The 24854-nt window shown below is 45.0% G+C and overlaps 1 protein-coding gene across 2 annotated transcripts; it reads right to left on the reverse strand.

Moving 5' to 3' along the window:
- Positions 1–9143: 9143 nt before the first annotated feature.
- Positions 9144–19375, reverse strand: GREM1 (gremlin 1, DAN family BMP antagonist). 2 transcript variants are annotated; one of them, XM_036282147.1, is made up of 2 exons: positions 19224–19375; positions 9144–9799 (listed from the first exon to the last, which is right to left on the reverse strand). In XM_036282147.1, the coding sequence occupies exon 2, from the start codon at positions 9796–9798 to the stop codon at positions 9244–9246; it is 555 nt and encodes a 184-aa protein (XP_036138040.1). In that variant the 5' UTR covers position 9799; positions 19224–19375; the 3' UTR covers positions 9144–9243. The 2 variants fall into 2 exon arrangements, with proteins under 2 accessions (XP_036138040.1, XP_036138043.1); XM_036282150.1 differs by lacking the exon at positions 19224–19375 and having other exon boundaries at positions 9226–9561; positions 9772–9798.
- Positions 19376–24854: the final 5479 nt, after the last annotated feature.

Genomic DNA, 24854 nt, shown 5'->3' on the forward strand with positions numbered 1-24854 from the left:
GCCATGGATGATACAGATGCAGGACAATGACAGTAGCCCTGCTCTGCCTGCATTAGACCAGAGACCAATTCACTATGGTAAAAGCAATGAATAATAACACCTAGCCCTGGCCAGTTTGGCTCAGCGGTTAGAGCGTCGGCCTGCGGTCCGGAGAGACCCGGGTTCGGTTCCCACTAAGGGCACGTACTTCGGTTGCAGTTTGTCCCCGGCCCTGGTTGGTCGTGTGGGTGGCAGCCACTCGATGTGTCCCTTTCACATCGATGTTTCTCTCTCTCTCTCCCTCCCACTCTATCTGTACAAAAAATGGAAAAATATCCTCGGGTGAGGATAAAAAAAGTAAAAAATAATAATAATAATAATAACACCTAAAACTTTCTTAGTGACACAGATATAGGATTCTGTGGGCTTTACATGACACAAACCCAATACAAACTAAGCCAAAAATTGAATGTATTGATTCGTGTAACTAAGAGTGTGTTGATTTTAAAATATGACCACAAGTTCTTTGCTACTTCTCCCTTTTAGCGGGGAAGGCTAAAACCCTCCCCTTGAAGGGAGGCAAACTTAGTGAGTTGCTTCTGACAAATAGAATTAAGCGAAAGTAAAGGTGTGTGATTTTGGAGACTAAGTCATAAAGGGGACTGGGCTTCCTCCTTGCTTTGTCTTGGGTGGCTCCCTCTGGACGAAGCCACTTACCATGCTGTGAAGAGAGGTCCGCGCTGTGAGGAGCTGAGGCCTCCAGCCAACAGCCATGTCGGTGAGCGCTGTAGGGAGGGATTCTCCAGCCGCGGTCAAGCCTTTAGAGGACTGCAGCCCCTGCGGACACCGTAACTGCAAACTCATGGAGGATTCTGAGACAAAACCACCCAATTTAGTAGCTCCCAGATCCATATGAAAAAAATGTGTAAAATAAATGTTTGTTGTTATAAGCTACTAAGTTTTGGCATTAATTGTGCTAAAGCAATGTATAACTGATGCAGAAGGACTCAGAAGTTGGCCTGATTTCCACTATAGCTTGATCTGGGAGGGGGAAATCTTCTCATCAAGATACTTACTCCATCTTTGGCTTTTCTGTGTGTGGAGGCTTCTTTCTTCAGACAGTCTCATCCATATACCTGGGAAAGATAGCTGTCATCAGATTTTAGTCTACAGGATTATTATAACTTGTGATCCTAGAAAATAAAAAAGATCTTGTTTCTCCCAGTCTCCATATTCAAATCTTAAGGGAGATTCTTATGCATCTAGGTTGTTTCAAATTCATTTCTAAAATCAATCATAATGACCAAGTGGAATGGGCCTTCTGATTTTCCCATGTGTTCTTATGTCACCCCTATGCCTAGAGAGGGAGCAAGGATGAAAGGCAAGTAATAAGCCTAAAAGAGAAAGAGAGAGGGAGAGAAGGGGGGGAGAGAGAGAGATTGAAGAAAAAGTGATGCAAGAAGTAAAAAACAATAGGTATTTACTTCCCACATTTAACGTCTGCTATCACTGTGCACAGTAATAACCTGCTCTATGCAAAGGGTCAGTATTGCACTTGTGGACTATCTAGAAGGCACTGAAGTTCATCTCCAATGGACTAATGCTGCATGGATTAATGATTAAAAAAACAGGAGAGAAAGAAAAGGTGGTTTCAATAGAATCCTTCTGTGAGCATCAGAATCTAAGCTTTGTTTTTATGATAACGAGGAACAAAATAATTATTTACAATACGTTGAAATATCTAATTATTTTAACCTGCTTCCCAGTAAACTTGTTGGTGCAATAAGAGGAAATGGACACTGGTGACTTGGTCATCGCCATCAAGGTCATAGGAAGGGGGTAGGGCTGCCGTCATCCAGGCCTTTATCTGTTCTCACTTAAACTGTTTTAACCAGACTGAAGTGTAGATTTTAGGGATGTACACTTTGGGGATAAAACTATTGATTTTAGAAATACATACTTGGGTGATGAAACTATAATATATGCAAAGAAGGAATTATTATAAAAGTTGAGAGGCATTAGTATTGTAGTGCAGAAAAGGGTTAAAACGGAGGTGGGTCATAAGTAGAACTTGTAGGGAGGCTGGAAACATTCCTAGTGGTAGTTAAAATGGTGTTTGTCTCGTAACAATTGTTTGTTGTAAGCTTTGAGAACAGACGTGTTAGCGCTCCAATTCAGCACATCTTTTTCAAGATTGTCTTGGCTATTCTGAGTTCCTTGCATTTTCATATAAATTTTCAGATTAGCTTGTCTGTTTCTGCAAAGAAACCAGTTAGGATTGTGACAGAAATTGCCTCGAATCTCCAGAGCAACATTAATTCTTCTAATCCATGAACACAGAATGTCTTTCTATTTCTTCAGGTATTTAATATTGTTAACAATGTTTCGTAGTTTTCGATGTACAAGTTTTATATTTCCTTCGTTAAATGTATTCCTATGTATTTTATTCTTTTTGATGTGGTTGCAAAGGGAATTATTTTCTTAATTTCAGTTTTACATTTTTCCTTGGTGGTGTGTAGAATTCAATTAATTTTTGTATCTTGGTCTTGCTGCGACCTTGATAAACTCATGTATTAGCTCTTGCTATGGTCCAAATGCTTGTGTCCTCTCCCTTCCCCACTTCATCTGCTGACATCCTAACCCCCATAGGTAACGGTACTAGCAGGTGGGACCTTTAGGAGGTGCTGAAATCAAGAAGGTGAAACTCTCACGAATGAGATTGGTTCCTGATGAAAAAGGCTCCAGACCCAGAAGCAAGGTGTCACCTGACCATGCTAACACCCTGATCTTGGACTTCAGCCTCTAAACCTGTGAGAAATAAGTGTGTGTTTTTAATAAGCTACCCAATCTGTGGCATTTTGTCACAGTAGCCTGAAAGGACTAAGACCACTCTAATACTCTTTTGGTGGATTCCTTAGGATTCCTACATACAGGATTATATCATCTGAAAACAGAAATATTTTACTTCTTCCTTTCCCATCTGGATGACTTTCCCCCTCTCTCCCCATCGCCCCGGCTAGAACCTCCAGCACAATGCTGAGAAAGTGGCGAGAGCAGATGCCCTGGGGCAAAGCTTCTCATCTTGCATCCTTGAGTATATTAGCTGTGAGTTTTTCATAAATGTCTTTTATCAGAAGCCTTATAGTCCCAGCGTGTTGAGTGATTTTATCATGAAAGGGTGTTGGACTTTGTCAAGTGATTTTTCTGCATGATTGTGTGATTCGTGTCCTGTATTTTCCTAATACGATGTATTACATTGATTGATGATTAAACCAACCTTACTTTCCTAGGGCAAATCCCACTGGGTCATGGTGTCTAACCCTTTTTGTGTGTTGCTGAATTCAGTTACATGGTATTTTGTTGAGAATGTTTGCATCTATATTTATAAAGAATAGTTGTCTGGGGTTTTATTTTATGATGTATTTGTCTGGTGATGGTAGTAAAGTAATATTGGTCTCATAGGATGAGGTAGAAAGTGTTTCCATATCTGTTTTTTGGGAATAGGGTGTAAAGGATTGGTATTAATTCTTTTTTTCTTTTTTTAATTCTTTAAATATATGGTAAAGTTCACCAGTGAAGGCATCTCATCTCTGGTTTTTCTCCGTGACAAGTTTTTTTTATTATTATTGCTAATTCAATCTATCTCTCTCTCTCTTTTTTTTTTTTTTTTTGATATTTCTATTCAAACATTTATTTCTCCTTGATTCATTTTAGTAATTTGTGTCTCTCTAGGTGTTGTAGTCACCTAGAAAGTATGTTAGCTGTGGGTTTTTCATAAATGTCTTTTATCAGGTCTTTTATCAGAATGCCCTTATATTTCTAGTGTGTTGAATGATTTTATCATGAAAGGGTGTTGGGTTTTGTCAGGGGATTTTCCTGAATTCCCTTTGAAGTCACACGAGATCTCATTGTTTTCCTATCTCCCTTCCCACGACAAGTGAATCCTTGCACTAAGGTACATAAAAAGAATGTATCTATATTTATAACACCACACACACACCAAGAGTGTATGAAGTTTTATTACTCAGGTAGCAAAGCTGTCCGTGGAGAGCAGGCCAGGCCTCCCAACCTGGTCTGAGAACAGGGAAGGAGACCGACTTGGAGTTTTCGTGAGGGTTAAAGGGTGAGGCTGGGAGGAAGGTTTCACCTGCGGACAGGCCGTGGAGGTTTGACCATCGTCCCATTAGTGCCCAATGGTGGAGCCCAGGGCTTTCTCGTCAGCTTGCCCGGGGCGGGGCAGGAGGGAAAATGGGAGGAGCGAGGATTAAAAGATGTTAGGAGTCCAACATGAAAAAATAAAATTAGATTTTTTTTGTTACATTAAGAATATGTCCATTTCATCTAAATGATCTAAATTGTTGTACAGCTGGTCATAGTACAGTATTCCCTTGTAACCCTTTTTATTTCTGTAAGGTCCATAGTGATGTTCCCTCTTTCATTCCTGACTTCTTTAATCTTTTATTAATTTTTTATTTTTTTAATTGTTGACACTATTACAGATGTTCTCCATTTTACCCCTCTGCCCACCGGCCCCCTCCCTAGCTTTCGATATGCCACTCTCATCCATGTGCATATATGTTCTTTGGCTAATCTACCTTCTTTTGTTTTTAATCCTCACCTGAGGATATATTTTTCCATTGATTTTCAGAGAGAGTAGAAGGGAGGGAGAAAGACACTGATGTGAGAGAGACTCAGGCCAGGGTTGTTCCAGGGATTGAACCTGCAACCTACGGTTTGCACATGCCCTTGACCAGGAATCAAGCCTGAGACCCTTGGGTCCTTAGGCGACACTCTAACCACTGAGCCAAACCAGCCAGGGCTCCCACCCAATCCTAACAGAGTCCTGTTTCCCTCGCTCCCTCTCATTAGGTAAAGGTGTCTCAATTTTCTTCTGCCTGCTCTATCCTGTTGTTCATCCCTTCTAGTAAAATCTTCATTTTAGTTATACTTTTCAGCTTCACAATTTCTATTTGGTTCTTCTTTTCAGTAATTTCTCTTTTTATTTGTATTTAGGATGTGATGACATTTCATTCTCCTATTTTCCTTAAGTTCTTTAGAATGGTTTTTCTTAATTCTTGAACATCCAAGGAGTGGATTTAGTCTTTGTCTAATAAGTCTAATGTCTGGGCTTCCTAAGGGACAGTGCTTTTTGTCTTTGTCTTTTTTTCCTGTATGTGGGCCATGCTTTCTTGTTCCTTTGCATGACTCATGCTTTCGTGTTGAAAACTGGGCATTTTGAGTGCTATAATGTGGTAACTCTTGAAATCAGTCTCTCTTCCCCTCCCCAGGAATTGTTGTGGCTGCTGCTTGTTGTTGTTCTGTTTCTTTGCTTAGTGACTTCTGGACAAAGATATCCAGCACGTGGTTCAGAGTGTCCAAGGGCAGGGAGCGCACCATCTCGCAGCGGCTGGCTGGCTCGCTGGCTCGCCACATCGCCCTGACAGCCCGCTCTTCCTCCCGCGAGCCCGGGCTGTCTCCCATTCTGCCCTCGAACACTTCGACATAAAGTTACTACTATGCTTTCTGTGACGAATTCCTCCACTATCTCATCATCCTCTCTAACTCTTCTCTCTAGCTCTGGGGAAGAGGTGGGTGCTCACTGCACACCAGCACCCTCCCCCCCCTTGAACTGCCGCAGCCCGAGGCGTCCTCCTGACATCAAGCAGGATCCGGAAGGTCTACGTGGGAGAAATGAATCCCCTCTGAGGTCACAAGAGATGTCATTGTTTTCCTACCTCCCTTCCCACAAGTGAATCCTTGCATCACCTCCACCCTGTGAACACTTCCAGTTACACACACACACACAGAGAGAGAGAAGAGGTTCAATTTATTGCTCATTGGGAAAGGTTATATAGAACATAATTTGGGTAAAATTACATTCTAGTTACAGATTCATAAAAACTTTGCTTTACACCAAATTAACTTTCATGATACTATCAAATCCCCTCATCCTCATACACAGCAAAGTACCTCAATCACAGTCTACATAATCGTCGGTTGTTTTTAAATGATTAAAGCAAACATAATACACAATGCAGTTGATATTAAATATCTTGAGAATGACAAATCAACAGAACTTTCACTCTTCAACGTTCACTTGTCTCTTATCAGTGTTCTGCACACGCGTTTTTCATTTTAGATTTTCTCCTTAAAAGGACTCGGGAGCGAGTCACTATTTCCCACTATTTGTTTGGACACACACATCAAAAGTCTTCCAAAATAAATTTAAAAGCATTCTTAATATTGCCTCAGAAATGTTCACCTTCAAGGAACATTCAATTAAAAAATTATAATAAAAGCTCGGGCCTGGACTCTGTAATGCATGTTCAGATGTGTCAAGATTTTATTCTCACTCGGGCCGAGTAAAGCCTCCAACAGCATACAATGTACCAGCCTCTTTTTTGCTCAACTCACAGGCAGTCAGATAAAAGAGAAAAAAAAAAAAAAATGCTTGAAGTCACAGTGACCAAAGGATTTGAATTAATAATTACATTAAATAACCATAAGTTTTGTTTAACTATTCACATTCCACACAGTGGAAATTATCCTTTCCTCCAGATTTTTGCTTACATTTCGAACTTTGACGCTACAAGAACAACAAAAAGCAACCTACAGACTTACAGGATGTGTGTTTTTTCTCATTCACACGCCAAGCACAGAGTGTACACCGTAAAATTCATACTTGGTGTCTGGCGTGGTCTTCATGGGAAAGATGAAGATCGCAAATATCTTGTCGTTTAAAAAAGAAAAATTTCTGCTATAGTAATGAAAAAACATATCAGTACATCATCGGTGACCCCAATACAATATGTAACAGATATGGCACGTTCGGTAAATGTTGGGAGACACACTGTACTTGTGTGTCCTAATATAGGCGTGGTAAGAAAAGCAGACGGTTGCCTCTTTGGCTAGCGCTGTGTTTTTAGGGCAGTGATGCTGCTGATTACCCCAGTGAAGTTCACTTAGAAGGAAATTCTCTTTACTTAAGCCAAATTTGACTTACATGCAAGACTGTGGTCCAAGCTACTAAAAGGTTATGGCTGCCAACTTAAGTCGCCCCCTTTTAACATAACTGCAGGCTTGCAGCAGAGTTAAAACAAGGGAAATTCAGTCTGCTGGTTCTGAATGTCATTATTCCTCTCAAGTCGGATTTTACATTTTCAGTTCCTTCCCCTTTCTCTTCCTCTCCCCAACCCTCAAAATTCTGGCTTAGTGTTTGTGTGCTTAATTAGATCCATTCCGTGCTTTACTGTTGGACGATGTGGATGATAGAAAGATGTAAGGCGGGGACCTACAGTGTATACGAAACGCACAGACTACATGTCCGCACAAATTCGCCTCGTGTAGTGGGATCGTCAGTAGCAAGGTTGAACAGCTTTCAAATTAGACCCAACATTTTGGGTGCTCAAAATAACTTCTGCCGCAAAGGATGATTCCTGTTTAGTTGTTAGATGGGAGAACACTGAACCGAAACAAAAATAAAATAAAAACAGCCTCTTTAGTTGCAACGGACCTTTGAATGCTGGAGCCTTGATGGGCAACTGAAACCCAAGTCCATGGTGCTGGTTCCCATGTTACACAGGACTTGGCTGGTGAGGCTGAGATGATACAAGGCAAAAAAAAAAAAAAAAGTGTTGGGGGTGGGGTTGCAGTTTACATATAAAACCTCAGGCGTGAAGAGAATAGGTCAGCCCAACCTCAATGCTGCAAGGCTCACTCACACCACACTTTGGCCATTAGGTAAATCCTAAGTAAGTATTGTACTGGGAGTCGCCCAAGTTTAATCAGAGGACAGTCTATACCGGAAGGGTCTGAAGAGTTCCAATGTTACATGGATCCCACCAGCAGGAGGACATCTAATGAACCCACATGCTCGGGTTTCCTACCTGGGGCTTCCCACTAGACCCTCGGAGGGCAAAGAGGGGAGGTCGTATCCCTCACACCTCCTCCCAGGCATTAAACTACTCCTCCGCAGGAAGCAGTCTCCTTGACTTCCTCCCTCTCCTCTGCTCTCCGGCTCAAACTTCTATCAATGGCTTAAACAAAGAGACCCAAGATATGCCTTCAGCAAAAACAGAGCAGGCCCTAAGCTCTCTGATCTTAGCTGGTTCTTCAGTCAGAGACGCTCGGCAGAGGCAGAATCTTTACAACCCAGGGCTGTGGCTCTCGGAAGCATCACTTGGAAATAGCGAACTGGGAAAGAGGTGATCACAACCAAGCAAAAGAAATCAGGCCTTCTGCTTATGAGGTCTTTGTTCTCCTCCAATCCCTGCGTCGGGGGTGCTGGACTACATCGATGGCCCAGCAGTCGGGCAAAGCGGGAAGAGTCTGTTTTGGTTTAGCTCACTCACTTGGTTCTGAAACAAGGAGTGGTCAGGATTGATGTTTTAAGTTTGGTATTGGGTTCCAGCTAGTTTCAGCAAGTCAGAGTGATCGCCAACATTAATGAATTTATTCTTTTGCAATTTCATTTCTCCTCTGTTCACTTGGGTTCTGTTAAATACCGGGAAGGAAACTTGCCAAGGCATGGGTCTCGCTGGGTTTTGGGGTTGGCCTTCCGAGACCCTGCACATCTCCCTAATGAATTTTACTGGGCCTTACGTTCAATCCCTCCCTTCTCTCGCTCCTCTACCCTTCTCGCCCTGGCCCACACCCGCCTCCCCCAGAGTCTGAAGGGTCTTCCAAAGATGGGAAACATTTACATCTATGGTCAAGTGAGTTAATGTAGAACCCTTGGCAAACAGATCAGACTGAAAGGCACTGCGATCCTCAGGAGGGGCTGGCTGTGGGAGGGAGCAGGCAGGCAGGAGGCCAGCACAGGTTGGAACACCTCTTCCAGGCCGAATCCAGCACTGACACGGGCCTCCTGCCCCAGAGCAGCCTCTCCCACTGACATTCATTCTAAAGGGAGATTCTGGCCCCTGGGAGGGCACCTGGAAGACGAAGGCAGAACCAGAGCTCAGACCGGCACCCCTGCATGTGCCTGGGGGGGTGTGGGCTTTCTGTGCCATCCCCTACGGGAGCAGATTCGTTCAGGTAATAGGAAGTGCCCTCTAGCAGAGGCTGCGTTTCCTCTGGTGTCTGCAAACAGCCACAGGCGCCCACGCACACTCACGCACACAAACTACGCACTAGCAGGTGCCTGTCAGGAGGCAGCTGGTGGTTCTCGCCTCTAGGTTTAAGCCAAGTTCGAATCCGGTTGTTTGAGGTCTGGCTCTGGGCCCACCTGCGGCTGCATCCCGAGGACAGGCAGGGTGTCCCGGCTTAATCCAAATCTATGGAGATGCAACGGCACTGCTTCACGCGCGTCACCCTCTTCTTCTTGGTGGGTGGCTGCAGTTCGGGGCAGTTGAGCGTGACCATCATGGTGGTGAATTTCTTGGGCTTGCAGAAGGAGCAGGACTGAAAGGAGCCTTCCTCCTTCCGGATGTGCCTGGGGATGTAGAAGGAGTTGCACTGGCCGTAGCAGAAGCGGTTGATGATGGTGCGGCTGTTGCAGCCCTCCTCGTGGATGGTCTGCTTGAGCGGCTGGGTTTTACACCAGTCTCGCTTCAGGTATTTGCGCTCGGTCACATGCAGGGCCTCCTGGCTGGACTCCAGCACCTCCTCCCCGGGCATGGCAGTGCCTCGCCCTTGGCCCCGCCCCCGGTTCCTGGAGCCAGGCTGCTGGGGAGACTGAGTCTGCTCCGAGTCATTGTGCTGGGCTTTGTCTGGCGGGGGGATGGCACCCTGGGACCCATTCTTTTTCCCTTCAGCAGCCGGCAGCAGGGTCCCCAAGAGGAGAAGCAGGGCTCCCACAGTATAGGCGGTGCGGCTCATGCTAAAGGAAGGAAACACAGAGAGGGAAGACAAGGAAAATAGAAATGTTAATAAATACAAACGTTAATATTGCCATGTGCAGCTTGGTCGGTGAGGATCCACAGACACAAAAGTGGTCCTGTAAGATTAGACCGGAGCTAAAAAATTCCGGGTGCCTGGTGACATCATAACGTCGTAGGTAATGTGCCACTCGCGTGTTTGTGAGATGCTGGTGTAAACACACCTGTGTGGCCCTTCGTATAACCTCACAGCACACACAGTGATGTACAGTCCGTGATAGTTGATAATGACTGTAAACGACTATGCTACTGGGTTATGTATTTACTGTAGTTCTTATTGCTCTTCTAGAGATACTCCTCCTACTTATGAAAAAAGAAGAGTTTGCTATAAAACAGCCTCACACATCTTGTGCTTACCAGGTCTTGATTAAACCATTTTCTCTTGTGCTTGATTTAATCTCATGTTTTCTGCCCAGTAACATGCTACACCAGCTTGTAGCCTGGAGCAGTTGGCTCTACCACACAGCTTAAGTGTATAGCAGCCTAGACTATCCAGGTTGGTGAACTTGATGATGTTGGCACACAGACGACATTGCCTACCGTGTCCCCTGGCTAAACCGTGCGCGTAATAGCAGCTAGCATTTTCTCAGGCACTCGCTACACATTTATGTAAACTGTTTCCTTTACTTCTCGCAACATCTCTATGAATCGGCCTGGTCAACAGGCCGCGAGGTAGCTCGCCCAAAGTCACACAGTGAGTAAGTCAAGATCTGAGCTCAGCCAGGGCCCATAAATTCGTCGCTTGGGCTCCCACAGGAATGGCTTCCTCGCTCCTGACACCAACCACGTTTGATTTCGTGTTGTGGTCACTTTATACCTGACAGTGTTTAGGTAAGTCCCTGTTACGTCAGGGCCAGACCACCTTGCACCTCTTCGGGAAGCTCCTTTTCTATCTGTTTTGCAGCAAAGGTCAATTAGCCTCAAGTCTCCCAGGCTTGCCCCCGACTGGCCGCGGAGCTGCCTGGCTGTGCCTCGTCCCGCTGGCCGATGCCTCTGCGATGCTCACTGTCATCAGCATCGCAGGAGACTGGTGGGGCAGGAAGCACTTCGGGGGAGATGCTTCACAGGAAGGGTGCTGGGTGAAACGTCGACCCTGAGTTTTCATTGGAAATCCTGGGGCAACAACTTGCTCTCTGACCTGAGGAAAATCATTCTACTTTCGAATAAATGACTTCACTGAAGCAAAGCTACAAATACCTCATCTCCCCAGATAGGTTATTCAGATCAAATCGGATGTGAAAGTGAAAGCAATTTGAGAACTAACTAAGTGTATGACGGTACTGCAGACAGAGTGAATTACTTTACCAGAGATCTCATAACTCATGACGACTCCGGGACCCCTCACTTATTCTCTTTTTTGAACTGAGAACAGATATTCATTATATCATTCTTTACACAAAGATACACATTTTTCTATTGTATTTTACTTTAAAGATAAGGTTGACTTTAGTCACTTCTTTTTTTAATTTTTTTTTAAATTTCTTTATTGATTTGAGAGAGGAGGAGAGGGAGAGAGAGCTAGAAACATCAATGAGAGAGAACATTGATTGCCCTCCTCCTGCATGCCCCCCACTGGGGATCGGGCCCACAACCTGAGCATGTGACCTGGATGGGAATCGAACTGGCGACCTCTTGGTGCCTGGGACGAAACTCAACCACTGAGCCACACTGGCTGGGCCACATTTTTCTACTTTAAATGATGAAATATGTCATTCACATATTATGTGTGTGTGTGTGTGTGTGTGTGTGTGTGTAAAATTTAAAAGGCAGGCAAATAGGCACAAGAGAACAGGTATGTGCAAATATTTACATTAATGAATGCCAAAGATACGTTGAGTATATTAATGACAGTGAATCATTGTGGATGCGTCTGGATTTCGATAAGGATCAGAAAGGGAAATGCCATAATAAACAAAAACAAAAACATTAGATAAGGGGGGAGGCCAAGGGGAAGCCAACAACCGAATAAAACAGTAAAGTACGGATGGAGAGAGAAGCCAGTGAGGAGTGGACATCAGGGAAAGGAGCCGTCCTCAGAGGCAGGGTGTTCAGGGGGCAGAGCAGACGGAGGAGGAAGGGGAGGAGGAGAGGGAGAAGCATATTTTTCAAAGCAGAGTGCAGGAGAGCTGCACCGAGCTACCAGGATTCTCCTGGCGCAGCTCCCCCGGCCTGAGTGTGCAGGCCAGCACCAGGGACGCCGGCACCAGGGACGCCGGCAGAGTGCGGGTTCTGAACACAGTCTTCCTTCCTCACACGTCTGCAGGTGGAAGGCCTCTAGCACCTGCAACCACGGGTTACAGAGGGACTCAGTGAGACGTGAAAGGACTCTCTTTGCCATGAGGGCACTTTCTAATCCACAGCCTCCCTCCTCAGGCCATCACACCAAATCTGACCTGAACCCTGAAGCCTCCACCACCCTGCCTCCCTGGAGCCCCTCCACGGTTGTCTGAACTTAAGGACAAAGCTGTGAGGCACCCATTGCCCTGCTCTCTTCTGAACACCCATGTTACATGTGATAATCACGAAGAGCAATTTAATAATAACCTTATCACCTGGCCAGTGTGGCTCAGTGGTTGAGCATTGACCCAAGTACCAGGAGGTCGTCGGTTCGATTCCCGGTCAGGGCACATGCCCAGGTTGTGGGTCTGATCCCCAGTGGGGGACATGCAGGAGGCGGCCAATTGATGTTCTCTCTCATCAATGTTTCTCTCTCTCTCTCCCTTTTCCTTCCTCTCTGTCTAAAAATCAATAAAGAAAAAAATTAAAAAATAATAATAACCTTATCATGGCCCCCAGGGAGCTGTATGCACGGAGATTATCAGCTGGAGCAATTACTTTTCACAGACAAGTGTGGAATCTACATTCTCCAAGGGACAGAGCCTGTCAGTAAAGACCATGTGACCCTAAGGATAACATCAAAGCGAGCTAATTAAATATTAAATGTAAGATATCCTTAATTGGCACCATCTCCCCAACATTAACCTCATACTGTTGGGCAAGTTCAAGTTTGGAGCTGATAATGCAACCCTGAGCTCTCTGCTCTCACTGCACACTCCCTGGCTTTTGTCAGTTTATGTTACAACATCCCTGTTCTTTAAACAGAGCCCTTTTTTTGCCTCAACAACAACAAAAAATTAATTTCCTTGTTTTGTCTTTAAAAAAAAAAAAAAAATCACCCACGAGAAAAGTCCAGTTTAAAAACAGTGCTGATTTTCTCCAGAGATCAGGATAACTTGAGCCAGGACAGCTCAGTCTCTGCAGATACTGTGGCATGGATTTGAGAGGCTTTCACAAGTTTCAGCTATTTATTCAATTCAGGGACAGGATCTAAACTAGTCTCTGCTCATTTCAAAGAGAAGCACATAAGACAGCCCCGGGCCTACACCCACCATCGTCCCCATCCCCCAGGACAAGCCCTCCCAGAGCAAGCCCGCCAGAGCCCTCATCACAGGCCAAGCCCAGACTGACCGGGAAGGCATGTTGACTGCATATGACAGGTTCACATCACGAAGCCATCCCCTCCCACAAACATCTGTCTAAAAACGTAATTTTGTTTTCCTGCGGACCAACCCGCTTAGGACCTTCTTTCTACTCAGCTTTTCCTTCTTGGCATTTTCACATCTGTAATTAAATAACGAACTCATCTGAGAGCCACGAGGGCTTACTCATCATCGCCGTATCTTCAGCGCGCAGCACACAGTAGGTGCTCTTAAATGAATGATCATTACAGACCACGCTGGTTTTCAGAGTTTCGATTCTTTGCATTTTAAAATGCCTTCCCAGCCCGCCGGTGTGGCTCAGGGGGTGAGCGTCGACCCAGGCACCAAGAGGTCACCAGTTTGATTCCCTGTCGGGGCTCATGCCCAGGTTGTGGGCCCGATCCCCAGGGGGCGGCATGTGGGAGGCGGCCAACAGATGTTCTCTTCCATCGATGTTTCTATCTCTCTCTCCCTTCCTCTCTCTCTAAAGTCAATAAAGAAAAAAATAAAATAAAATGCCTTCTCACATACCCATGAGCAGCACAGCCAACTGCAATCCTTCTGTTCTCACTGGCGGGCAGCAAACTTCCTACAGTCGAGGGAGCTGCTTAATACTTGCCTCCCTTTCTCCAGGAAAGTCCCAAATATCCACCGCTTTTTACCTGATCCCATGCAGAATGCTGCGGGCTTTCTTTCCTAATTGAAGCCATTGTATTCGCCATGGGAGAAACCAACAATGAAGCAGTAAATCCAAAATCAGTCAACTGTGGCTTTGAGTTTCAGTGTGGACAGACTTCCTGTTCCTCCCAGAGCATGTGTCCCCCATAAGCCAAAGGGGTCTAGAATGACAGGCTGTTTTGTTTTGTTTGTTCTTAATAAGAAACGTAAATTTGTCTCCAAATAAGATTTATTATGATGTGGAAAATATTATGAAATGTTTTTTCACTTTTAAAAGCCTGCTCTTCAAAGATCTTCGGCGCTAATTGTGAGGTTTTGGAGTTCTTAAATCTTATTAGCTAGTTATTTGGAGAGGAGTGAAAACCAGCTTCTGGGATCTCAATCAACAGAGACCTCCGCTTCTTAGAGAACTGTGCTCTGGAGGACTCCACGCCGTCCACATGAGTGAGAGTGAGGGGGATGAGAACTGTAATTAGTACGGAACCAGGGCTCTGTCAAGTCATTGTGGTCAATCACCCAACCTCCCCCCACACCAACCTGGTCTTGATTACTCAGTGAAGGCTGTAGGACCGTTTTGCTCTTGAAATCCCATCTGTACAGCCACCAAATAATTTGCACTTTGTAAATAGCCTAGACATGGAGGCAATCAAGAAGATGTAAATTCCTTGAGGACAACTCTTTTCCACATCCACACCTGGAGGAGTGCCCCCTTACCAAAATCAACCCAAATGCGAATCCAGATTTAGGTTCCTCTGAATCATCACCCATGACCAACCTTGAGCTGCAAACACTACTGCTAAGTTGCGTACATGAAATGACCCACTCACGTCATTAAATTAAAGCTGCAACTCGTGGACCCAGAGGGCATCGTGACACCCACGAAGACCTCCCTTCATTTTCCTTTACAGACATTATTCTTCTTTTAACCTTGCCTCAATTTCCCCTTACTGCATTTCTCCTCCAGGTAATGTGGTTCATATTGTCATGGTGAGCTTTCTCTGCTACTGTTCCCCGCCAGCAAGACCCGTCCCACCCCTACCTTTTTTATTCCTTTCTCACTAGCCTCCCCTCCAATCCACTTGTCCCAAAGGATATAAATACTATTTATTAAAGTAGGTCTTCTCTTCCTGATGCCTTCCTCAGCTTTCCCCTAGTGATCAAGAGCAAACGTCTACACGTGAAATAAACCAGATTAACCATCTCTGTCCTGTGCAGGTCTTGGGGATGTATTCCAGTCTTCACAAGACTCTACAAACACATCATCTAATTCTGGAAAACCAAAAATAAAAATGCTATGTGTGACCCACTTCCAGTGTTCTTGGTGTCTTTGGGAAAGTTCAGGCCAGCTCGTTTCTGCCCTCCTCTTGCTATATTCCTCATTTTATCTAACCACCCTGCTATCATTGGTTAAATGGAGCGTTGAGTCCGAATTACTGTCAAGAGACAATGGTGAGCAAGCCAGCTGTCTGTGCCTCAGTGTCTGATCAATCCCTCCTGAGGAACAGAGCTTCAGAAAAGCATTCAACAAGCTCAGCATCAAATCATTCTCCCAACATAAACACAGAATGGAACTGACAACAAATACACTAAACGCAGGCCAGATTTGAGAATAATCTACTTTTTCTCATGACTAAATCTTTGAGAAAGGCAAAGTTTATTTTTATTTTGATCTTTAACTTTTAAAAAGATAGTCAGTTTTTAGAAATTAGGTGGAGAATTTAGGAATATATTGGGTTGATTTTTTTTTTTTTTTTAGAAAAGTTGTACCAAGAAGAAAAGTTGGTGGTTGGCAACCTGTCATACCATAAGGTCTCATCCTGTACATGTTGCAAGTACCCTAAGTATGACCTCCCTGTTTTGAACTCCATTCTGCATGAAACAGGGAGAAGACCGCCCAGTAGTTAAGTACCTCAGGAGCTCTCAGCTCACTGAAAGATTTTTTTGTGTATGAAGTTAATGATTTTTGTTTTGTTTTTGTTGTTCAGATAGAGTGGGAGGGAGAAGCGGGGGGGAGAGAGAGAGAGAGAGAAACATCAACGTGAAAGGGACACATTGAATGGCTGCCATCCACACAACCCAACCAGGGCCGGAGACAAACTGCAACCGAGGTACGTGCCTTAGCGGGAACCGAACCCAGGTCTCTCTGGACCACAGGCCGACGCTCTAACTTCTGAGCCAAACCGGCCAGGGCAATGATGGTATACAGTTCTTGTGGTCAACAGGAAATAAGTTAGAAAGTAAAACATATTAAATGTTCACTGAGCAGTTACAGGTTCTGTCTTGTAGAGAAAGATGTACCTGGGTCCCCATGTAAGTACGATTTAGGCTTTAATTTCACAACCACCGTGTAATATATCCTGGTGCTGTAGAATATTACCTCTCCCAATATCACCACCTATATTTTTAAACCCTTACGATGCTAGCTATTATGCCAAGTTCTGAGCAACTTTTGTTATTTATTTTTCACAACAAAATATGAGATAGACAATGCTGTCTTTCTGTGACCAATCAGGGGATACAGACTCAGAAAAGTTAGGAATTTACCGAAGGTCACACCGCTCCCATGCTGGAGAGCCAGCGTCTGGGTCCAGTTCTATCTGGTGCCCAAATACATGTCCTTAACCACTATTCTGTGGACACCCACTACAGTATGTAACAGGAGACACATGGATTTGTTTCTAATGCAATAACATTTGAAGAATACATTAAACTCAAATAATGATCCCTTTTGTATCTTCATGTTCACCGTGAAGAAAATTCCGTGTCCCAGAAATTATTGATGTACTTTGCATTTCTAAGAGCATATGCTAAAATGAAGGGAAATTCCTTGCAGATGTATGACATGGGCTGGTAACACTTGCCTGATCTGTGCCTTTCAGTACATGCTATAATCACCTCCCCTACCTCCTCCCACTTTACCTTCCATAACAGGCTTAGGTTTACCCACTCTTCGCTCTCTGTTCTAACACATGCTCCACAGCTTTCTGTTGACAATCATTTCTTGGGAGAGGGGTCTGTGGCATAATGTTTCTTAGACTGATATCACTTTTCATACTAAAACATTAAGACAGAGGGCTTCAGTTTAGAAGACAAGGCAGGCAGGCAGCTCTCATTCAGAGAGGTGGGGACTTAATAGGTGTCTATTCTTCCCTGTGTAACCACTCACCTACGACTGTCAGCCAACTTGGATTTCCTATAGATCGTGAGTTGCCAAAACATTTCACTCAAAATGAACTTTTAAGAAATGGGAAATCTGCGAAATTACAAAGTTTACAAAAGACTTTAATTCCTAAATGACCCGGGGGTTAAACACACACGCACACAGAGCAACTACAGATCTAAAGAACCCTTAAATAATTAGTTAACCATCGGAGAGTGCAATTTATCCAGTGATAGTAATCAAATTACTTACTGTTGGAGACTTGGGTGTGCCAGGGAGGAGATGATAATCTGTAGTTTTCTTAAGATCTTCCCCTCACTGCTTTGAAAAATCCACTACCTCAAGTCCCTGTGCCCACCCCCCACCTTACAAAAAAAAAAGAAAAAGAAAAAGAGGAGGGGGGAGCTGGAAAACCCTGGGGAGAAAGAAGACTCCTCACCCTGGGACGGGGTTATCTTAACCTCTTCTCCGCTATTTATTTAACTTGTGTGTACAGCCAGAAGTAAGCCACTACTCTGGGGTCCCTGGGACAGTTGAAATCCCTGGTGACCCACTTAACACAATAGATTATTTTAATCGACTCTTGTCCCGGCACCATCTCGAAGGGGAACATAAACAGACTCGCACACTGCTGGGATCTGCTCTTTCCAGCAGGAGATTCAGTTACCTACCAATGGTCGCCTCTCTGCCCTCCTACCATTTTTCAGAGATTTTAACTCCTAACTTGGAGGCTATATTTCTGCCTAAAAGAGCCCGGCAGAAGGCGGCAACTGGGTTCGACCAGAGAGCCCGTTCAGGCCAGCTCTAGGCGCGCAGCAAGGGTTTTATTTCAGAGCCTTGGTCATCTCCTGTCTGCGCCCCACCCCCCCAGACCCCCTCTTGCTGGGGACGGTCACTGAGGCTGACGCGGAGAAACGCCAGGCTGGGGCGCCCCCAAGGCAGGGCTGCGATCCGAAGACAATGCCGAACCAGAGTAGGGGCGCGTCCTTTCTCCCCAAGCCTAAAGTCTACAATTAACTCTGGCTGATGAGGTGACAGCCCCGAAGGCCCTCCGCCCCTGGCCTTGCTCTTTGAGCTGCAGAGGAATCAGCGGGGTGAGGTAGGCAGAGGGAGAGAATGAGGGACGACCTGGGCGTTCGAGCCGGAGACCAGCGTCCCGCCGCCAGTCCCGCGTGGTCCGTCGCTAGCGAGGTGCAGCGAGGCGAGGTGGGGACCTCTAGAATACAAACTAAGGGGTACCCGCGGAAGTGGGACCCGGCGGGTTGTCGCTGCCCGGCTCCTGGACGTTCGAGGTTCAGCCGAGGAGTGCGTGGAACACGGAAAGAAGCCTAAAACAAGGAATCGTGCGCCCACGAGTGCGCAGCCAGCACGTGGGTGTATGCGGTGTGACCACTAAGGGCTCTCCGTAATCCGCGTCCCGGACCAAGTATCCCGACTCTTGCGCGAGTCTCCGTCTCACACTGGGGATGGGCAAATGGGCCCAATCGCTGCTCTCCCGATTCTCCAGCCCAAGGCAGGATCATACCCAGCACTCCGACGGGCGCCCCGAGACGTAGCCCAGCCCAGCTCCCCGCCTCAAATATATGGAACCCCCTCGGTTTAACTTGCCCCGCCGTCTGCTACCGAACTGCAGATCACTAGCCCTCTGATCCCGCAATCCGGCCGCAGGGGACTCCGTACCCCTCCGCTGTGCGGGCACCGGGGGCGCCGCAGCTGCCACGCGCACCGGGAGCGCGTTAACCGGGCTCCGCGAGGAGGAATTAGGATGCGGGATCATCCCTCCAGCTCTTGACATCCTCTCTCCCTGCAGAAGGCGCAAGGTGAGGCCATGGCAGCCAAGACCTTGGCAGGATCGACCCTGCGATGGCTTTTCATGGTTCACCCCAGGGTACCGCAGGGCCTCGGCCTATCCGCTCCCAGGGCTGCCGCGCATCTACACGGAGCGGAACGCGGGACCCGTTTTGGAACCCTCTGCGCGCGCGCAAACACACACACGCGCGCACACACACGCACACGCACACACACCCTGACCGGTGCCTCCGCGCTCACCTGTCAATGAGGCGTACAGTCGCGGCCTGCGCTCTCGACGCGTGGCGCGGTGTGCGGCCGCGGCCAGAGCCGCCGGGGCTCGGCGCGGGGTCAGCAGGACAGAGAGTAACGCTCTCGCTGCACACTGGGTCGCCCGGTCCGCGGAGGGCGCACCGAGTGCGGGACATCGCGCCGTCTCCCGTTTAAATGCCGGCGGCCGAGCGCGGCGCCCGGGGCCGCGCCTCTCCATTGGCTAGGCGCCGCCGCCGCCGCGGGACCCGCTATCCGCCCCCTTTCCCGGTACTGCCCCCGCCCCCCGCACCCCTCCTACCTCCCCGCGGGGTCCCCTCTCTGCCTGCCTCGCCTCTTTGTCTGCTCCCCCGCCCAGGCCGGCTGGGAGAGGTCACCCCAGGGAACCGCGCCTGGAATGCACAGCAAATCACATTTTCCGCTCCCGTTGGAGGGGGAAGCACAGGAGGAAATCCCCCCGGCTCCTGGCCCCTCATTCCTCCTCCGCCCCAGGCCTGGGCTTTTCTCTCTGCAGCTCCGCTTCGACTGCGTCCGCCCCGCGACGGGCTCGACCGCGGAGCCGGCGCTGGGGAGAGCAAGATCTCCGTGGGATCGTGACAGATTGGGCGATTCTTTTTTCGTGGAGGGCACGGGAGTGCGGGATGCTCTGGTTGAGCAGTCGCCGCGACTCCGCCCAAGGCCCCCAACTTCGAGGGCCCTGACCCCGGCGCCCCCGTTCACCCCAGCGGGCTCGCCGGCCGCCAGCAGGAGCCGGTAGCCAACGTGACACCCTCCTGTCCTCTCCCGCCACGGGTTCTTTCAGCTCTGAAGCTGGGGCCTCGGCTGTGAGCGTACAGAAAGTAATAACGGGGGAGAGGGGAGAGTACACCCAAAAGGACCCTCAAAAGTCAAGGTTTCCATTCCTAAGCCATTTAAAAAAGGGAGATACTCGCTAGGAGAGGAGGTTTTGTGTAACACGTTAAAGTTGAATACATCAGGAAAATAAAACGTCAACCGAGGGAATAACTTCCCAGAAATTTAAGACAAAAATTCTGTATCTGAAAAACCGATGTCACATTCTATATTCATTACTGAGAACCCGATGAAGAGAGGCGAAAATACCAGGGAGCATGTTTTTCGAAAGATGAGCGAACACTTTCATTTGTTCTCTTAGCTTGAAACTTGGTTCCTACAAAAAGGCGGTGAGTGGTGTGTGTGGAAGCTACAGCCCGTGCAAAAATCCACCCGGCTGCAAGGTCTGTCTGCAGACCGCCTCCCTCAGGTCAGATGATGGCTTTGAAAAAAGTTTGTTATAGAAGGAAATTTGAAGGTTTCTGCGCTGACTAAAGCAAAATAAACAAAACAATGAAACCCATCAAAAGGTACTTATGAAACCGTGGTGATTTAAGTACTTGGCTAACAAAACAAAACAAAACCTCCAAACAACAGGATTTTTTTTTTCCCCCTCCGTTAGGCAGAGGCTTGGGGGGGGGGGGTGAGAGGGACAACACTCAGTGAATACCTACTAGATGTTGTTAGAAACTGGAAATCGATTTTTCAAAATAAATGAAACGAGAAGGAAATGTGTGTTAATTCAGTATCTAAGAATCTTAATTGTTTGAATGTTCTGTTTGTGCAAAGGGCAGTTTCTCCCCATGAACTCAGTGCTGCACTTCAGATAGTTTCAATAACTTTTTGTTAAATCATCTCATGAGCTATAGTTTGTAGTTGCCTGCAGGATATGAACAGGTCTTAAAGACACGCTGGTGAGGTTGGCTGCAGGAGAGGTAGGGAGTCAGAAATACACAAAATGCTTAGGCAGTTAACAGTATGGCCAACCCCACCACCAAGCTGTTCTCTCACTGTGTAAACTATTCCTCCAAAGAAAAGAAAACATATTTTGCAAACTTATTAACTCATTCTAATTTAAAAATCAATGCTTTAGACACTTTTTATTTACAAGATTCATTCCAAGCTACCCCAAGTGAAGATACAAAGAGACAGAGGTTACCTGCTGTATTGGAAGTAATTGCTTTGGAGCCCTGGCACTGTGGCTCTGTGTATCTCAATCTGTCTTTATCACCTTATCTCCATCTCTGAATAGCAAATGTTGTTGATGATCACTGTGATCCCTCTTCAGGAGACTTCTCAGAGCACAGTCTTTACAATGGGAACATTCTGACCCCCCACCCTTCCACGGCACAACTCTCTATCCCGCTTCACTGCATCATGTTGTCACTGGTCTCTCTCTGCCCCTAGAATATAAGCTTCGTGAGGGTGGAGACTTTTGTCTTTCTTGGTCACTTTGGTTACACAATGCACATAGAATACAAAGTGTCTAACACAAAATTAAGATCCAATAAGTAGTTGTGGATTGGGAAAGTTCAGCACATACCCACAAATTAGGATTATCAATGGAACCCGAATGCAGAGGGTTTAACCATCACGAATGTGATAAACACAGGCCCTCACCTCACAGCTTATAGTCTAGTATGTTTGTAAATATTTACATAGATATCCAAGCTTTTTGCCTCGTAGTTGTGTTTCCAAAGCTCTCAACCAGTCATTGCAAACCATTATCCAATCAGGATGAAGGCATAAGAGTAAAAAGTGTTCAACCCTCTTTAACCATAATTACATAATTGAAACCTGCTCTCAGTAAGAGGGAAAAGAAATAGAATGACTCCATGGAGTTGAAGTTAAAGTTTTAAATCTGAGACCTAAACAACGATCAATAAATGATAAATTGCATTTATAGAAACCACTTTCAAATTACTTTGAGGCTCTTGTGAGATGTATATAGATCCTCCTCAGCTACTGGTCTGTGAAAGGAAAGTCCATTTCTCTTGCTTGCCCACCTATCTAGAGAATGTGTCTTCATCTAACTCCCAAGATGCTAAGACAGAGATGCTGTCCAGATTTAGAGAAGACCTTAAAGGCCATTGCAGGGAACTTTCTGCTTAGAGATGCAAAATCTGTGCCTGTTCAGCCTAATTGCAGAGGCTATGTTTGCCATCTTGTTTTTTTCTTTTTCCTTTAAGCATTTTATTTTTACCCCCCCCCCAATTTATTGAGGTATAATCGACAAATAAAAACTGTATATATTTAAGGTATACAACATGAGGAGTTGATGTACATATGCATTATGAAAGGATTACTACAGTCAAGCTAATTAACACATTACCTCCCATAGATGCCCTCTTTTTGTATATGGTGAAAACACTTGAGATCTACTTTCTTAGCAAAATTTAATGCAATATAGTACTATTAACTATAGCCAGGCTGTACATTCGATCATCAGAATTTATTAACCTTATAACTATGAGTTTGACTGGTTTACATTCCACATATTGAGTGAGATCATACAGTATTTGTCTTTATCTGTCTGACTTGTTTCACTTTAAAGTCCTCCAATTCACTCATGTTGAGACAGGATTTCTTTCTTTTCTAAAACTGAAAAATATTCCATTGTGTGTGTATACATATGTGTATATATGTATACATGTGTATATGTGTTTTCTTTTTTAAGTTATATTGAATTTATTGGAGTGACATTGGTTAATAAAATTATATAGGTTACAGGTGTGCAATTCTGTAATACATCATCTGTATACTGTATTGTGTGTTCACCACCCTAAGTCAAGTCTCTTTCCATCACCATTTATCCCCCCTTTACTGTCTTCTACCTCCTCCCACCTCACACCCCACACCCCATTTTCCCTCTGCTAATCACAATACTGTTTCTGTATCTATGAGGTTTTCGGGGTTTTTTTTGCTTAATTCCTTCACCTATTTACCCAGCCCCAAACCCTCTCCCATCTGACAGCCGTCAGTCTGTACTCTGTATCTATGAGTCTGTTTCTATTTTGTTTGTTTGTTTATTTTGTTCATTAGATTCCACATATAAGTGAAATCATATGGTATTTGCCTTTCTCTAACTGGATTATTTCACCTAGCATAATACTCTCCAGGTCTATCCATGCTGTCCCAAAAGATAAGATTTCCTTCTTTTTTATAGCCGAATTGTATTCCATTGTGTAAATGTACCACAGCTTTTTTTATTCATTCATCTACTGATGGGCACTTAGGCTGCTTCCAAATCTTCGCTATTGTACATAATTCTGCAATGAACATAGGAGTGCATGTATTTTTTTGAATAAATTTTTCAGGTTTCTTCGGATATATTCTCAGAAGTGAAATAGCTGGGTCATAAGGCAGGCCCATGTTTTATTTTTTGAGGAAATTCTGTACTGTTTCCACAGTGGCTGCACCAGTCTGCATTCCCACCAACAGCGCATGAGGGTTCCCTTTTCTCCACATCCTCACCAACACTTGATGTTTATTGATTTATTGATGATAGCCATTCTGAGGGGTGTGAGGTAATATCTCATCGTGGTTTTTTTTTTAAATTTATTTTTTTATCCTCACCCAAGGACACTTTTGCATTCATCTTCAGATAGAGCATGAGGGAGAAAGGGAGAAAGAGAGAGAGAAACATCAATGCGAGAGACACATTAACTGGCTGCCACCCACACGACCATAACTACTGAGCCAAATCAGCCAGGGCTCATTGTGGTTTTAATTTACATTTCTCTAATGATTAGTGATGCTGAGCATCTTTTCATATCTGTTGGCCATCTGTATGTCCTCTTTGGAGATGTGTCCATTCAGATTCTTTGCCATTTTTAATTGGATTGTTTGCTTTTTTGGTGTTGAGTTGTATAAGTTCTTTATAAATTTTGGATATTAACATCTTATCAGATGTATCATTGGCAAATATGTTCTCCCATTCAGTGAGTGTTTTTATTTTGTTGATGGTTTCCTTTGGTGTGCAAAAACTGTTTAGTTTGATGTAGTCCCATTGGTTTATTTTTGTTTGTTTGTTTCCCTCACCCGATGAGACATATCAGAAAAAATATTGCTACAAGAAATGTTCAATATTTTACTGCCTGTGTTTTCTTCTAGGATTTTCTAATTTTGACTCTTACTTGATGTCTTTAATTCATTTTGAGTTTATGCTTGCACATGGTGTAAGAAGGTGGTCTAGTTTCTTTATTCTTTCTTTTTTCTTTTTGCATGTATCTGTCCAATTTCCTCAACAACATTTATTGAATTCACTGTCTTTAGTCCATTGTATGTTCTTGCCTCCTTTGTCAAATATTACTTGATCATAAAGGCGTGGGTTTATTTCTGGGCTCTCTAGTCTGTTCCATTTATCTATATGTCTGTTTTTATGCCAGTGCCATACTGTTTTGATTACTATGGTCTTGTACTATAGTTTGATATCAGGTAGCATGATTCCTCCAACTTTGTTCTTCTTTCTCAATATTGCTGTTGCTAGTCTAGTTCTGTGTAATTATACCATTGGTATCTTGATAGGAATTACATTGAATCTATAGATTGCTTTGGGTAGTATGGATGTTTAAATTATGTTAATTCTTCCTATCCTTGAACATGGTATATGCTTCCACTTATTTGTAGCTTCTTCAAATTCTTTCTTCAGTGTCCTATAATTTTCCAAGTACAGGTCTTTTACATCATTGGTTAAAGGTATTTATTTCTAGGTATTTTAGTTTATTTTTAATGCAATTGTAAATGTGATTGTTTTCTTAGTTTTCCTTTCTGATAGTTCATCATTGGTGT

This window comes from Molossus molossus, unplaced genomic scaffold, assembly GCF_014108415.1.
Source record: "Molossus molossus isolate mMolMol1 unplaced genomic scaffold, mMolMol1.p scaffold_m16_p_1, whole genome shotgun sequence".
In the NCBI taxonomy this organism is placed as follows: Eukaryota; Metazoa; Chordata; class Mammalia; order Chiroptera; family Molossidae; genus Molossus; species Molossus molossus.